Below are 15,000 nucleotides of genomic sequence, written 5' to 3'. Positions count from 1 at the left end.
GCACATTCTATTCCTGGAACATAAACCATAGACATATGACATACAAATAAAGTTACTATTGAACTCTTCACCAATAAAACACTATCACTCTGATAACTCAGTGTCTGCAAATGAATACATTGGTAAATGAGTATGCGTTTTTTGTAGACAAATGAAATGTCTACAGTGTCTGGTTAAAGGCAGCTTATTTAAAGAGGACAGCTCACCAGCTACATTTAGCTACCCCACTTTTAAAAATCACCTTTAGATCTCAATATGCAATTAAAAGCCATGGTATCTCAGCGTGTTGAAGTAAGACATAGACATACTTAAAAAACCCTATCACTCTGATAACCCAGCAAATTAATACATTGGCAAATGAGTACACTGTATGTGTTTTGAGATGTCTACAGTGTCTGGTTAAGGTTAAAGAAGGCAGCTTATATAAAGAGGACAGCTTACCAGCGAACATCTACAATTAGCTACCCCACATTTAAAATCTCCTTTAGATCTCCATATGCAATTAAAAGCCATGAGATGGTATCTCAGCATGTTCAAGTAAAAGTAGGACTGCGAAGAAGCTGGAAAAAGTAAGTAATTGCACTTCTCAGAAGCTGGATGCATTTAAGCTTGATAAGCCAAATATATATCCCACTTCATCTCTACACGCCCAAATATATATCCCACTTCATCTCTACATGCCCAAATATATATCCCACCTAATATCCCACCTGCTTTAGAGCAACTCCAAAGCAGTGGAGAGCTGAAAAAATCTTGTCAATATACACAGGAGACTTCTGCAGCAAAGCCTGGGGCCCAGCACAGTGTATGTGTGTGTGTGTGTGTAATACCCCACTGTGCGTGTGTGTTTAGCGCAAGTGTGGCAGTGTAAGATGGCTCACCCCAGCCCAGCAGACTGAAGGCCCACAGGCAGCAGCGGCTGGGAGGCACGGCCACCAGCAGGAGAGAGTTGATGTAGAGCGCCTCCACCAGGAGCCAGGAGAAATTACACATCACGCAGTAGTGGCAGAACACCACCGCTGCCTTACAGGCTGCCTGCAGGGAGAACATGAGAGAGAAACAGAATAAAAAACAAGAAGAGGGAGTGACCAGACAGAGAGAGAGAGAGAGGGAGAGGCAGAGAGAGGGGGGGATGGCAGAGAGTGTGTGTGTGTGTGTGTGTGTGTGTGTGTGTGTGTGTGTGTGTGTGTGACTGCCCAAGTGAAGTGTTTTGCGGGAAAAGGAAGTAGGAGAGAAAGAGTGAACAGAGGAGAGAGAGAAACAGAAAGAGAGAAAAGGAAAGTAGAAAGGGACTGAAGAGGCAGACCGAAGAGGAGCAAGAGATAGAGAGAAAGAGAGAGGAAGAGAGAGAGGAAGAGAGGGGAAGAGAGAAAGGAAGAGAGGGGAAAAAGAGGGGAAGAGAGAAAGAGAGAGGAAGAGAGGAAGAGAGGGGAGAGAGAGAGAGGAAGAGAGAAGAGAGTGAAAGAGAGAGAGAGGAAGAGAGGAGAAGAGAGAGAAAGAGAGAGGGGAAGAGAGGAGAAGAGAGAAAGAGGGAGAGGGGGAGAGAGGGAAAGAGAGAGACAGAGATTACAATTTCATGCTTGAAGATAAAGACAGAATACATTGAGAGAATTGTTTGTGACTCATGAGGAAATTGTTTGCTTGTCTTGATTGTCCCAGTGGCTGTTGTTCGCACAGAGAGTGAATGAAGCGATTAGAAGACAGGTGTGCAGTCGTTAGCTGACTCACCGTGGAGAGTGTGCAATGGTCCATATCCTCGCTGAACAGCGTGGCATCTTTGACAAACACACCCACGGATTTTAGAATGAAGGTGAGAAACAGCTGAATGTGGATGTAGTTCCGCGCACAGTGGAGTCGCCTGTCAAGCACACACAAACACACAGACACACACACAGACACACACACACACACACTCATGCACACACGCATACAGGATCATTCTGTGGTGTAATATGGTTCCGATCTTAAATCTCCTTGTTACCATCTACTTTCTACGGATTTACTGGCTACCGATTATATCTCGTGAACAAACTCTTGCATAAACTGTTGTTGCTCGAGGCTTTGGATTATCGGACTCTATAACCTTGATCGCCAAACTTTTCTGTCAAACGTTAACGTTAAACGTTAAGCCAGTATCAAGGGCTGCAAATAATACCGGGCCAAGGAAACGATATCTGGAAGAAGAAAGCATCAAATTCCTTCTAACGTCTCTCAAAACTAGTGACTCAATATAAAAGTGAGATCTTCTCAGATTACTTACCCGCTACCTGTGTTCGAGTTATCAAGGAACTGCACGATATCGCTGTTGCTAGCCAACTAGCAAACAAACGTTTAAAAAACAGTTGACACCGGCGAGCCCTCGCCGCGACACGATGCCTCCCCTCAGCTGTGCACCAGGCTGCGACTCATGCGTCCTTCTCAGCGAAAAGATAGTGGAACTCGAAGCCAGAATAGCGACCCTCCATCAGATTGAGAAGGATGAACAGTTCCTCGACACCTTTCTCTCCGTAAGTAACGTTACCTCTCTTACACATACAAATGCCAGATGCCCTGATTTCACTCTGTCCTCCAATACTTTAACCATGCCATGCACTAATGCAACTTCTGTCCCTGTTGCCTCTCCCCGGCCTCTGCTGAGAACCAAGCCTGCTCTGCTGGCCAGCTCCACTCCACACCAGCCTGAGCCATGGCGTAGAAGCAAGCATCACAAGCACGGCAGACGGTCCGGACGGCACTCAGGCCCAGCCCAACCTATACGACTGGAAAATCGCTATGCCATTCTGACCGAGGATGAGGAGCCCCTCCAGCCCCGAGACAACCATCCTGGTCCCTCCTCAAAGTCGGCGCCCCCCCGACCCCCCCCTCCCCGGACCTCATCAACCTCCACCCTGGTCATCGGCAGTTCCATGGTTAGAGACCTCTGCATTCCCCCATCATGCAGCGGTCCTCCAAGGTCTACTGCTTCCCTGGTGCCAAGGTCCTTGACATCCAGCAGAAACTCCCAAGCATCCTGGCCCGCCACACCAAGGTCAACAACATCATCGTACACGTGGGCACGAACGACATCAGAGATAAGCAGTCAGTAGCACTGCAGGAAAACTACAAAACTCTCATCACCACTCTGATGGGCACAGAAAAACGCTTTGTCATCTCTGGGCCCCTCCTACCTACAGAAAAGGTGCTGAGAGATGGTCCAGACTGTTCGATCTCCACACCTGGCTCAAACGCTACTGGGCTTCCTAAGCATCCCCTATGTCAACAACTGGGGCTTGTTCTGGGAGAGGCCCAGTATGCTGAAGCGTGATGGTCTCCACCCAAACCAACATGGAGCCAGGCTACTCTCTGACAACATAGCGTCCACACTGAGACATTGACATTCTGTAGAAAATATTACAGATTCACGCCCCCCAGGTATTGATTCGAATGGCATTATACATGTGGATGGGTCTGAGAATGTTTTCTGCAGGGTAACATACAATACTACTACCATAGATCAAGCTGTGTCATGCAATAGCATGACTTATGCTTATAGTTCTATTCCAACGTTGATTTCTACCCAACGATAGTAAAAAAGAAAAAGACAAATTTAAAACTAGAAACCTAACAAATATTCTTTCCATACCTCAGCATATTCCTCAAAAGCCAGAGGCATTTTCAGCTAACATGGGTTTACTAAATATAGGTGCACTTACTACCAAAACCTTTGCAATCAATGATTTAAAAAAAAAAAAAAAATTGGATTTTCTGTTTCTTGTTGAAACCTGGCTGACTTCAGACAGCGAAGCTGTTCTTGTTGAGACTTGTCCCCCAAATTATAATTTCTTCCACTCAATTAGACAAGGCAAACGAGGTGGTGGAATTGCCTCCATTCTCTCAAACAAATATAGTTGCACACGAGTCAACTTTGGCGAATTCGCTTCCTTTGAGTATATTGCCCTCACTCTGAAGGCTGACCCAGTTGTACTTCTATTAACCTTATACCGCCCTCCTAAACTATGGACTGGCTTTCTCGACCAGTTTTCTGAACTTATGTCGCTCATCATCACTAGCTATGATCGGATAATTGTAAATGGCGACTTCAATATTCATGTCAATAAGACAACTGATGCTAAAGCCAGTAAGTTCCTTAATGTGTTGGACAGTTTAGAGCTAAAGCAGCATGTTACAGGACCCACCCACAACCTTGGCAACACCCTCGATCTAGTCATTTCCAGAGGGATAGAAGTCACAGACTTATCAGTAAATGATATAAATATGTCTGATCATCATTGTGTATCTTTTAATATTGTACTACATACTCCAAAAATTCATCCCGAAATTGCAATCAAATCGCTGACTCTTGGACATTAGAGCAGAACAGCAGTTCATAGCTCTTATAGACTCCATAAATTTAGATATTTTACATCATCCCATTGATCAAATGGTAGAGGCTCTTAATCGTGAATTAGGCGCTCTGCTTGACAGAGTGGCACCCTTAAAGACTAAAAAAAAGGCCCTGTAGCAAACTGACACCTTGGATGAACGAAAATATCCATGATCTAAAAAGATCATGTAGGAAAGCTGAGAGAACATGGAGAAAAACTAAGTTACAGGTTCACCGTGCCATTCTAAAAGAAAAAATTGCAAATTATAATAGAGCTATTCGAATGAGAGGAGGAACCACTTCTCTAAGGTAATTGCTGAAAACAGTAGAAACTCTAGGATGTTGTTCTCTACCATTGATAGGCTATTGCATCAAACACCTTTGACACACTCAGTCAGGCATCCTCTCTAAGATGCGAAGAATTTGCAGACTTCTTCAAAAACAAAGTCATTTCTATAAGGGAGGCTATTGGTAACACAAGTAATATGTTTGATAGTACACCCAAAACAGCCCCCAAAATTAAGGTCCTTTAGCACTATTACTCAATCTGAGCTTGGTAAAATTATAACTCAAACCGGCTCTTCAACATGTGTTTTAGATCCAATCCCTACTACATTCCTCAAAAAAGTATATGAAGGCTTAGCTCCCTTTTTTTTCTCAAGGTAATAAATACCTCATTAGAAACAGGTATATTTCCAACTGCTTTTAAAACCGCTGTTGTGAAACCTTTACTTAAAAGTCAAAACTTGACCATACCAATCTGAGCAACTACAGGCCTATATCAAATCTATCGTTTTTGAGCAAAGTACTTGAAAAAAGTTGTTTGCAATCAGTTAAATACCTTCCTCAACGAAAACAGTATCCTTGAAAAATTCCAATCAGGTTTTAGATCAAATCACAGCACAGAAACGGCTCTAGTAAAGATAGTCAATGATCTCAGACTAGCTACCGACTCAAACAAAGTCTCAATCCTTATTCTTCTGGATTTGAGTGCGGCATTTGACACCATTGATCATAGCATCCTAATTCACCGCCTTGCAAAGTGGGTGGGTCTCTCTGATAATGCTCTAAACTGGTTTCAAACCTACATTACTGGCAGAGATTTTTATATCAGTCTAGGAGATCATGTATCTGAAAAACATGACTTGCCTTTTGGTGTGGCCCAGGGGAGCTGCCTTGGTCCCCTGCTATTTTCTCTATATATGCTCCCATTGGGAAACGTCATAAGTCAGCATAATGTAAACTTCCACAGCTACGCAGATGATACCCAATTGTATCTTTCTGTGGAGCCAACTAACCCAGATGGCCTTTGCTCCCTCACTGCATGCCTAACCTCCATTAATCAGTGGATGAGCAAAAACTTTTGAAACTAAATGATGACAAAACAGAGGTACTTCTGGTTGGACCAAAACTAAAGCGTAGATATTATTCTTAGTAATCTGGGAACTTGGCACACCAGGTCAAACCAAAAGTAACAAGCCTCGGTGTCATCTTAGATGCAGAGTTAAGTTTTAAGCCCCATATCAGTAAAGTTACTCAGACAGCCTATTTCCACTTGAGAAACATTGCCAAAGTGCAGCACTTTTTAACTCAACAAGATGCAGAAAAGCTAATTCACGCCTTTATCACTAGCAGGTTAGACTACTGCAATGCACTTTTCACTGGTCTTAAAAAAAAACATCTAAAGAAATTGGCACTCATACAGAACTCTGCGGCTAGACTTTTAACTAAGACTAAGAAGAGAGAACACATCACCCCTGTGTTGGCTGAACTGCACTGGCTCCCTATTTCCTATAGAATTGATTTTAAGGTTATGTTAATTACTTACAAAGCTCTGAATGGCATAGCACCTTCATATATCTCTGAGCTTTTAATATCTTATCAACCACAAAGGAAACTTAGATCATCCAATTCTAATCTTTTAATCGTACCCAAAGTGCTCCACAAACAAAGTGGAGAAGCTGCGTTTATCCATTATGCCCCCAAACTATGGAACACCCTGCCTCTGTACATCAAGCAGGCGAGTTCAGTAAATATTTTTAAAAAAGATCTGAAAACATACCTGTACAGGAAAGCTTTTAGTTAACTCATCTTATCCTGTAGACTACATTTTCAGATTATTCTACATCTGCTACTATGGGGGCGCAGCCAGCCAGAAGCGGATGGGCTCCCCTATTAAGTCAGGTTCTGCTCAAGGTTTCTTCCTGGAATATGGGAGTTTTCCTTGCCACAGTTGCCATATGGCGTGCTTGTGGGGGGTAAGAGGGTTAAGGCTGCCAGTCTTATGACGTCATTTTCTATATTTTTGATATGTTGCTGAGTATAACATAAACAGCAAAGAAAAGTGATTGATAATGACTGACTGACTATTATTGTGTTACATGTTTCAAATGTAAAGCACTTTGAGCTGCATTCTGTGTATGAAAGGTGCTATACAAATAAAGCTTTATTATTATTATTATTATTATTATCATTCTGTGTAGTATGGTTCCATTCTGTGGTGTAGTATGGTTCCATTCTGTGGTGTAGTATGGTTCCATTCTGTATGGTTCCATTCTGTGGTGTAGTATGGTTCCATTCTGTATGGTTCCATTCTGTGGTGTAGTATGGTTCCATTCTGTATGGTTCCATTCTGTGGTGTAATATGGTTCCATTCTGTGGTGTAATATGGTTCCATTCTGTGGTGTAGTATGGTTCCATTCTGTGGTGTAGTATGGTTCTGTGGTGTAGTATGGTTCCAGGTTCTTTAATCCATATAAATGCACATGCTGTTTCCAAATAAACAGCAGGTGTTTGAATAGATGCTTAAGGCCAGAATTCAAATTGTGAATAAAGTCTATGTTACAAGGAATGGCAGTCAGGTGGATGATAGGAAATTTAGGCTCTCCTCCATATCTATGTAATGAGCCTGACACCGGCTCCCTGTCTTATCTACGGTGAAAGGGGTTCAGACGGCTCAGCCTTATCACGTCTCGAAGCTCTAATGTCACAGGCTACGAGTAGCCAGCTGGCAAGCTCCACTGGAGAGCTGAGAGTGATACACACAGACTGATATACACAGGGGAAGAAGAGGTGGGGTTGGGTGGGGTGAGGTGGGGTGGGGTGAGGTTGGGTGGGGTGGGAGACTAGCACCTTCTGATAAGAGATTGTGGAAACAGAGGGAATGCTATACATTCCATATACTGAGTACATCCACATGCATAAAAGCTGCAGCAGGATCTTGTGGATTTAACAACTCATCTGAAAAATAAGAAGTCTTTGCTTGTCCTTGAGCTGAGTGGCAAAGAACTGCATTGTTGTGCTGCATAGTTATACATATAGGGTAGGTAGTTGTGCATTTCAAATACAAGGTTTTTGAAATGCACAAAAGCAAAGAGGCGTAATCCTCTGTCTGAGTTGGGGCAGACAAATGAAATGCCATATCAGTCGTCTTAATGCCACTCCCCAGACGCCTCGTGCCAATTCTGTACCTCAGTCACATCAATTGGCCGACTATTACTACGTGAGTCAATCAGCAGAAATGCCTCTCTCTGACAGACCCCCCTGCCCCTCAAGAAACACACACACACACACACACACACACACACACACACACACACACATTTTGTCTTTTTTATTTTCTCTCTCTCTCTCACGCACATACTAACACATTTTCTCGGTCTCATTCTCCCTCTCTCTCTCGCACACACAAACACACACTCAGAGAGAGAGAGAGAGAGAGAGAGAGAGAGAGAGAGAGAGAGAGAGAGAGAGAGAGAGAGAGAGAGAGAGAGAGAGAGAGAGAGAGAGAGAGAGAGAGCATTTCCTATTGAGACAAAGGGAACATATTTATCTTTTCATCTCTTCACATTTTGATCTTATTTATCTAAAAATTAAAGTGTATTGAAAGTATGAAAGTTGTGAAAAGAATGAATAGAAAATGAAATAAAAGATAAGAAGATGTGAGTGGAATGAAAACAAAGAGCAAAGGTGCAATCAGAAAATGGAGAGAGAGAGAGACAATAAAAATAGAAAGAGAGAAAGAGAGCAAAACACCTTCAACGGCAGGATCCTGCAGTGAAAGTGCATTAGGCAGACCCAAAGTGTTTGACAGTTTGCAGGTTGGGCTGGAACTGCAGATCTAACAAGAGTGGTCAGAATTCTGATGTCATTTGACCCTTCCGACCCCGCTGCCTTGGTCAAATGGCTCATTAAAAACATAGCCATTTTTTAATCAGTACACCGAAAACAGCATCACATTCTCCAATCTGTACGTCAATCCAATCTGCTAGCCCAGCTCTGAATGTACTCTGGAAATGAGTCACGGATGTCCCTGCGTCCAGGTAGGAGTGCAGGATGTCATAGATAGATAGATAGATAGAATCATAGATAGAATCATAGATAGATAGATAGATACTTTTATTCATCCCCGCAGGGGAAATTCAGATGTCCAGCAGCAGTGTGTGTGTCTACCAACAAGCATTCTCACTGCAATACACTCATAAAAACAGTTAATAAAATAAAAAGAGTCACAAAAGCTACTATCATTAGTAGTAAATAATTAATGGGCTTCAAACAGGTCTGTTATGTAGTCTTATGACGGCCGGAACAAATGACCTCCTGAACCTCTCAGTCATGTCCAGCGTATGTCCAGTCCAGTCCAGTCCAGTGTGTGCATAGGCTGCTGCGGTAACCAGGCTCCTTCAGCACCACGGACAGCAGCCAATTAACATTCTGCACTGCGGGGCCAACAAACCCCCCACTGAAGTAGCATGGATGAAAAGATTACACGGCTTACTTCAAGCTACAGCTGCTCTAGGCATCCATGGTTTATGTGGGGGGAGACATGGGGGGCAAAGGATGACATGCACACACATGCTCTGGTTGTACTGGGTCTCCAGACTGGAAGAGTACCAGGGAAGATGGCAGCTTCTCTGAAACTCGGCCATGTGTTTTTGGACGCATCAGGGCCAATCATTGGGCTGCATTTGTCCTGTTGAAACAAAGAATTACCCAGCACCTCCGACTGACCTTCCTCATAAGACCTGGCCATGAGCCTAAAGCAATAAATATCAATTCCTATTTTTACCAGAGTTGTTGTCTAGCTGTGTATGACATGTATGATACCACAATCCTGTGTGACATTTAGACTTATTAAGAAATAAGCCCAGACGTGCTAGTGGAGTGCCTAAAACCCCCCTTAGCTGTTGTAGAATCAGCGTAACCTACGGACTCGAGTGGCTTAATGCTTTTCTAAAACTGTTACTATAAATACCTGGCAAAGTTTCATAAAGTAAAGGCACAGCAACTAGAAATATAACAAGTTATTCCTAGATAATCATTCTTCCGCCAAGAAATATATTTCCTCTATCTGAATGGTTGCCAAGCAACGTCGAGACGCAGCTACTATCAAGTTATTGTAGCACAGTAATATAGAACGAAATGCAGTCAAGGTGTATGTTTATGCTGGATTTTACAACGGCATCGAACGTGATTCAGCCAATCACAATCAAGGACCGGAACTATCAGTTTTAGAATGATTCTTCTACCACAGATGGCAAAGGTCATGGTCACTTAAAAACTTCTGTACTTAATTGACTATCTACTTCATGCATTTGTTGACATGACAGACTTCACTTTCATATTTTGGATAAGTAAGATGTCACTGACCCCTCAATCAATGTTCTTTGCTCTTGAAGTTTGCTAGCTTATGAAAAGTGGAGTCTGCTAAAAAAAGCATGGCTACTCACCCCCTGTGACAATTCCCAGTGTCATCGCTACTCACAGGCTGTTATTTCAGTAACCATATGTTCTTTTATCTACAATCATAATCTGTTTATTATCATCATCATTATTATTATTATTATTATTATTATTATTATTATTATTTTGTATTTTGATTTATTTATTTTTATTTTCTGTCATTTATATTTTTGTTTTTATTACTGTATTTATTTAATTTCTGTGAGCACCTTGGGTCAATTACATTGCATTTAAGTGCGCTATATAAATAAATGTGACTTGACTTGACTTGACTTAATGTCATCGCTTTTAGCACACACACGCGTTTAGCTCCTATCTGCCGCCAGCTTCATCCTGTTCCCGTCAGTTAGGAGCCTGTCCCTCTTTTAATGAATTTGTCAATTTCAGACGGTGGGTTGCAGGCAGTTTGATGGTCCATGGCAATTGATTGTCCATTCAGGGGGACATTCCGGTGATTCGATTATAGAGGACAAAGCGTCGTCTGTACACCGGTGTGGTATGGTGTTTGTGTGTGTGTGTGTGTGTGTGTGTGTGTGTGTGTGTGTGTGTGTGTGTTTATGTGTGTGTATGTGTGTGCGTGTATGTGTGTGTGTGTGTGCGTGTGTGTGTGTGTGTGTGTGTGTGTGTATGTGTATGTGTATGCGTATGTGTGTGTGTGTGTGTATGTGTGTGTGTGTGTGTGTGTGCGTGCATGCGCGCGTGTGTGCATGTGTATTATTCGCTAAAAGTCAGATTGTCTAATAAATTGAAAAGCATTCAACAGAAGCATGAAAGGAGTCCAGGGCTTTTCTTGTTATTTGTTGTTTCTTGCACACTTGCAAGTATTGAGTACCGTGCCGTGTCCCCGAGACAGACAAGCAAAAGCCCACACCCAAAAACTCAAACTAATTGGCCTTATGCAACACCTGGTTGCTTTGGTATGCACTTACTGTACACCACAGATCACAAAACCACGCATGAAACACGTATACTCACATGCACACTAGCTGTGCTCACGGTAACGTCAGATGACAAACGAACATCTAGTGTGTTAGCAAAAGGCTCAATTAGGTGGTGTGCATGCACTTTGCCCCTAATTAGTTCCTTACAACAGTGGACTGAGGCAGTGATTGATTGAGTGGTGTCATAGAAGCTGTTAAGTGGCTCATTAACGAAGAGTAGTAGGAGGAGTAGGAGGAAGAGGAGGAGGAGTAGGAGGAGGAGGAAGACGAGGAAGAAGAAGAGGATAGATGTGTGTTTACCTGAAGAGTAGCAGGATCACCACTGCAATGGAGAGAGAAACCAGTGATGCACCGTAGCCGATAGAGTAGATCAGTTTCACTGTGGCGAAGTATGACTCCTGAAATAACACATCAAATTACATAACAATCAAATTAGAGGACATTCAAATTGGTATGCCCTGCCTGTCAAATAACAGGCTAGTGTCTTGGGAAATGTTTCTTATGACAACATAGCTTTGTGGTAAACATGGCAGTATTCTCAGATCAATGTAAAAGGTTCAGCAACTAACATCCTGACTCTGAGGGCCCAGAGAGTAAAGCATATAGATTTAGTTCCCAAGATGGACATAACATTGACCCTCCATGACCATCCATTTACATAAACAAAAGCACTGCACATTTCTGTACAAAATAAATGTTGCCTGATCGCCACAGGAAGCTGTGTTGTATATTGAAACACCCAAATTGCATGCAGAAAACAGAAAAAGATAACGACTAGAACATACTCTAACACATTTCACCTCTTCACTCACCTCTATATTATATGAGCGGCTACTGTATATAAGTTATTACCTTAATTACAGTCTATTATTAAACGGCTCTTGCAAGTAGAACGCTCCATTGACTTGAATGGGATTTCCCAAAGTTCTACCGGTCATTATTTTTGTCTAAGGACCTCTAAATCAGTGGTTCTCAACCTTTTTTCAGTGATGTACCCCCTGTGAAATATTTTTTCAGCCAAGTACCCCCTAACCAGCGCACAAGAATTACCGCTATACGTTTCAACCACGACTCCATCGCTTGAGTTTTGACAGTGATTGACAGGTGATGGCAGGTGGCATGTGACAGGTTGGGTCGAACCATCCTGGTATGGGGTTTAGGGTAATGAAATTGAATAGCCTGCTGAAATATAAAATTAATTTTATAAACTTATATTTTCCTGAAATATGTATTAAATCATTGTTTTTAAAGTATTTTTTGCATGGATTCTACTTTTTAAATATATGTATATTTACATTTTTTCATGTTTTAGTACTAGCATTGATTTTATTTTGATTTTTAAAGAATTAAAATATAAAAAGCGTATTATAAAAATTCTTATATTTTGACATGTATCTCACCACAGCAAGCACATAGCTTTACAGCTTTACGTGCATTTCATGTGTGTGTAGGGCAGACTGTCCTGAATCTGGCAATATCATTGCCATGGTGGAGTGATTCTTTGGGGCTGAGCAATTTACAGACATATGTGGTGTGTGCCTTACAGAAATAAATGCCATTTTTTATTTAGTGATTAAAAATGACCTTTCTGCGCTCCATATCTGTGACAGAACTGATCTGTCCTGACTTGACCCGAGTTTAGCCTGTGGTGTGCCTATGGTGTCTGCACCTATGATTCTGTACAACTTTTTACTGCATTGCCATGAACAAAGTAAAGGCAAAAAAGGTGTTTTTTGTCGAAGAAATTGGGATGCAATGTGAACTTTGAATTGGATGCCATGCAGGAATTTGCTAGGATCTCAAAACCGGATTATGAACATTATTTGCCATAGAGAAACACACAGTAGTGTTGGATTATAAACATGCTTTGCCACAAAAGCAGACAAAAACGTGAGGTAAGTCGAGCTATGTCCAAGTAGCGACCGAATCCATAGACCTATGTCCTCTGTAGTGGACATAAGTTCTAGATGCATACCCCTTTACCCCTTTGAGCTATTCTATCAATTCATGTGGTCTTTTAAAGAAGACATTCTGGGCTTTCTAATGATATATCATGTGATTGGCTGGGTTTGCTGGAACCTCCTCTTTCTTGTTCTCAAACATGGTTGACATCAAAACAAGCACATTTTATGGAAGGAGGAGAGATAAGTCAAATAGTGTCTTCTTATTAAGCATTCATTAAGATGGCAATATATGATCTTGTTAATGAAAATGTCAGGAATCATATGATTAATTTTGAAAGAAGTTAAGTTATTTACATTTTGAAATAATAGTGACTTTATGAATGTCCATTATAATGGACACCAGGACCAAAATGTTTTGATTTTTTGGGAAATTTAGGAGATCATTTGTATAGGATGAATGAGGGGGGGGGGGGGTCAGACTTGGAGCTCTCAGGTGATGAGTGAGTGAAACAGAGATGAACCTGTGCCTCAAGAAGATAGCGAGGAAGAGTAAGACTAAAAAATGAATTATCGCAGATGAAAGAAAAACATGAAAATGAAATGAACAATCCAGAAAAAAAAAATACAACTGTCCAAAAAGGCAAATAAAGTAGTCTTGAAGGATAAATAACCTTTTCCCTTATATTTGGTTAAGTTTACCCTTAATTTAATACCACTATAAGCATAATTTGTCCATTTTTGTCTATTTTCATGGCTACCTTTTCATACTAAAACGGTCCTTTTGTCCACCACAGGAGACATGCTATAAAATTTAAAATAAAAATAAATTTAAAAAAAATAAAAATTGTAAGATGTTTTTTTAATCCTAAATAGAAAGGAAATCACAACAAAAAAGAAATTGTTGGACACTTTTTTTTCTTGGTTCCCAGGAGGATATGAAGTTATTATTTTGCTGCCACTTCGTCTGTTTTATAACCCAGAAGGATGTAGGATGTAGGCTGGTATCAAATGTTAGCCCTGTGTCTCCTCTTTCATCTGACATGCGTGGCATATCTATGCGATCACAGGTCCGTGAGTAATTCAAACGAGAGTAATGGGTGTGCAGCGTTGGTTTTTGTACATGACGTTATTATTTTGCAGTCACTTCATCTGTTTTCATAAGCCAGAAAGATCAACATGTTTGGTACCAATGGATAGCCCTGTGTCTCCCCTTTCATCTGATATGCTTTCCATGTCTATGCGTTCACGGGTTCGCGAGTAATTCAAACGAGAGTAATGGGTGCGCAGGTAAACGCAGAGAAGTATAGACTGTAAATATGATGCAATTTGATTTAATTTCATGATTTTATTCTTCATACTTTAACGTACAGACAAGTGCCTGGTCTCATTGGAAATCGCTGCGATGAACAGTTGCGGAGCAATGTAACAGAGAAGAAAGGGTGTGTTTTTTGATGCACTTTGCGTCAATCGGGTTCTAAGGGTTAAAATCTCACGTACCCCCTGGAGTGCCTTCACGTACTCCCAGGGGTATGCGTAGGCTACCCCCATTTGAGAACCACTGCTCTAAATAATGACTGCTGTCAATGGCAACGGATTTTCATTCAAAAGTGAAAGCAGACGGTTGATCAGCTGTGTTCTAAAGAATGTTTGATTCAAGTTCAGCGTGTGTTGCGAATTATTTGTTTCTCAGCAAAAACCACAACGAAACGGTAACAAAGAAATGTAAAGAGACATACTGTACCGTGGAGTTTATTTTTTCGTTTTGGCAAGTAGCCGTATAATAAGCGGGATAACGTATAGAACTCCGGTCATTATTGGGAAAATAAGTCCCTTCAGGGCGAAGCAAGACCGTTTGCCCTGTCGGGACTTATTTTCCCAATAATGACCGGCATTCTATACATTATCCTTTACTGGTTATTATACTGTTGTGGTAGACAGGACCAGTGGGGATAAAACAGAGGTGTAATTTATCTCTTTGCACTCAGTCTTCATAGTAATTATCACTCTGTTTAATTGATTAAATCCTGTGTGCTCTTGTTGTGGAGAAGTG

The 15,000-nt window shown here is 41.5% G+C and overlaps 1 protein-coding gene across 1 annotated transcript in view; it reads right to left on the bottom strand.

Annotated features, from left to right (window-relative positions):
• ghrhrl (growth hormone releasing hormone receptor, like) overlaps positions 1-15,000 on the bottom strand; it is a 52,105-nt gene that overhangs the window by 10,368 nt on the left and 26,737 nt on the right. The window contains exons 5-7 of the mRNA XM_048252879.1: positions 11,347-11,444; positions 1,729-1,858; positions 882-1,035 (exon numbers count right to left, since the gene is read on the bottom strand). Of these exons, the coding sequence (XP_048108836.1) occupies positions 882-1,035; positions 1,729-1,858; positions 11,347-11,444 (382 nt within the window). The remainder of the gene's footprint in view (positions 1-881; positions 1,036-1,728; positions 1,859-11,346; positions 11,445-15,000) is intronic.

This window comes from Alosa alosa, chromosome 9 (assembly GCF_017589495.1).
Source record: "Alosa alosa isolate M-15738 ecotype Scorff River chromosome 9, AALO_Geno_1.1, whole genome shotgun sequence".
NCBI classification, from domain to species: Eukaryota; Metazoa; Chordata; class Actinopteri; order Clupeiformes; family Clupeidae; genus Alosa; species Alosa alosa.
Note: the sequence above shows the minus strand (reverse complement) of the source record. Positions and strands in the feature narration are given on the sequence as shown.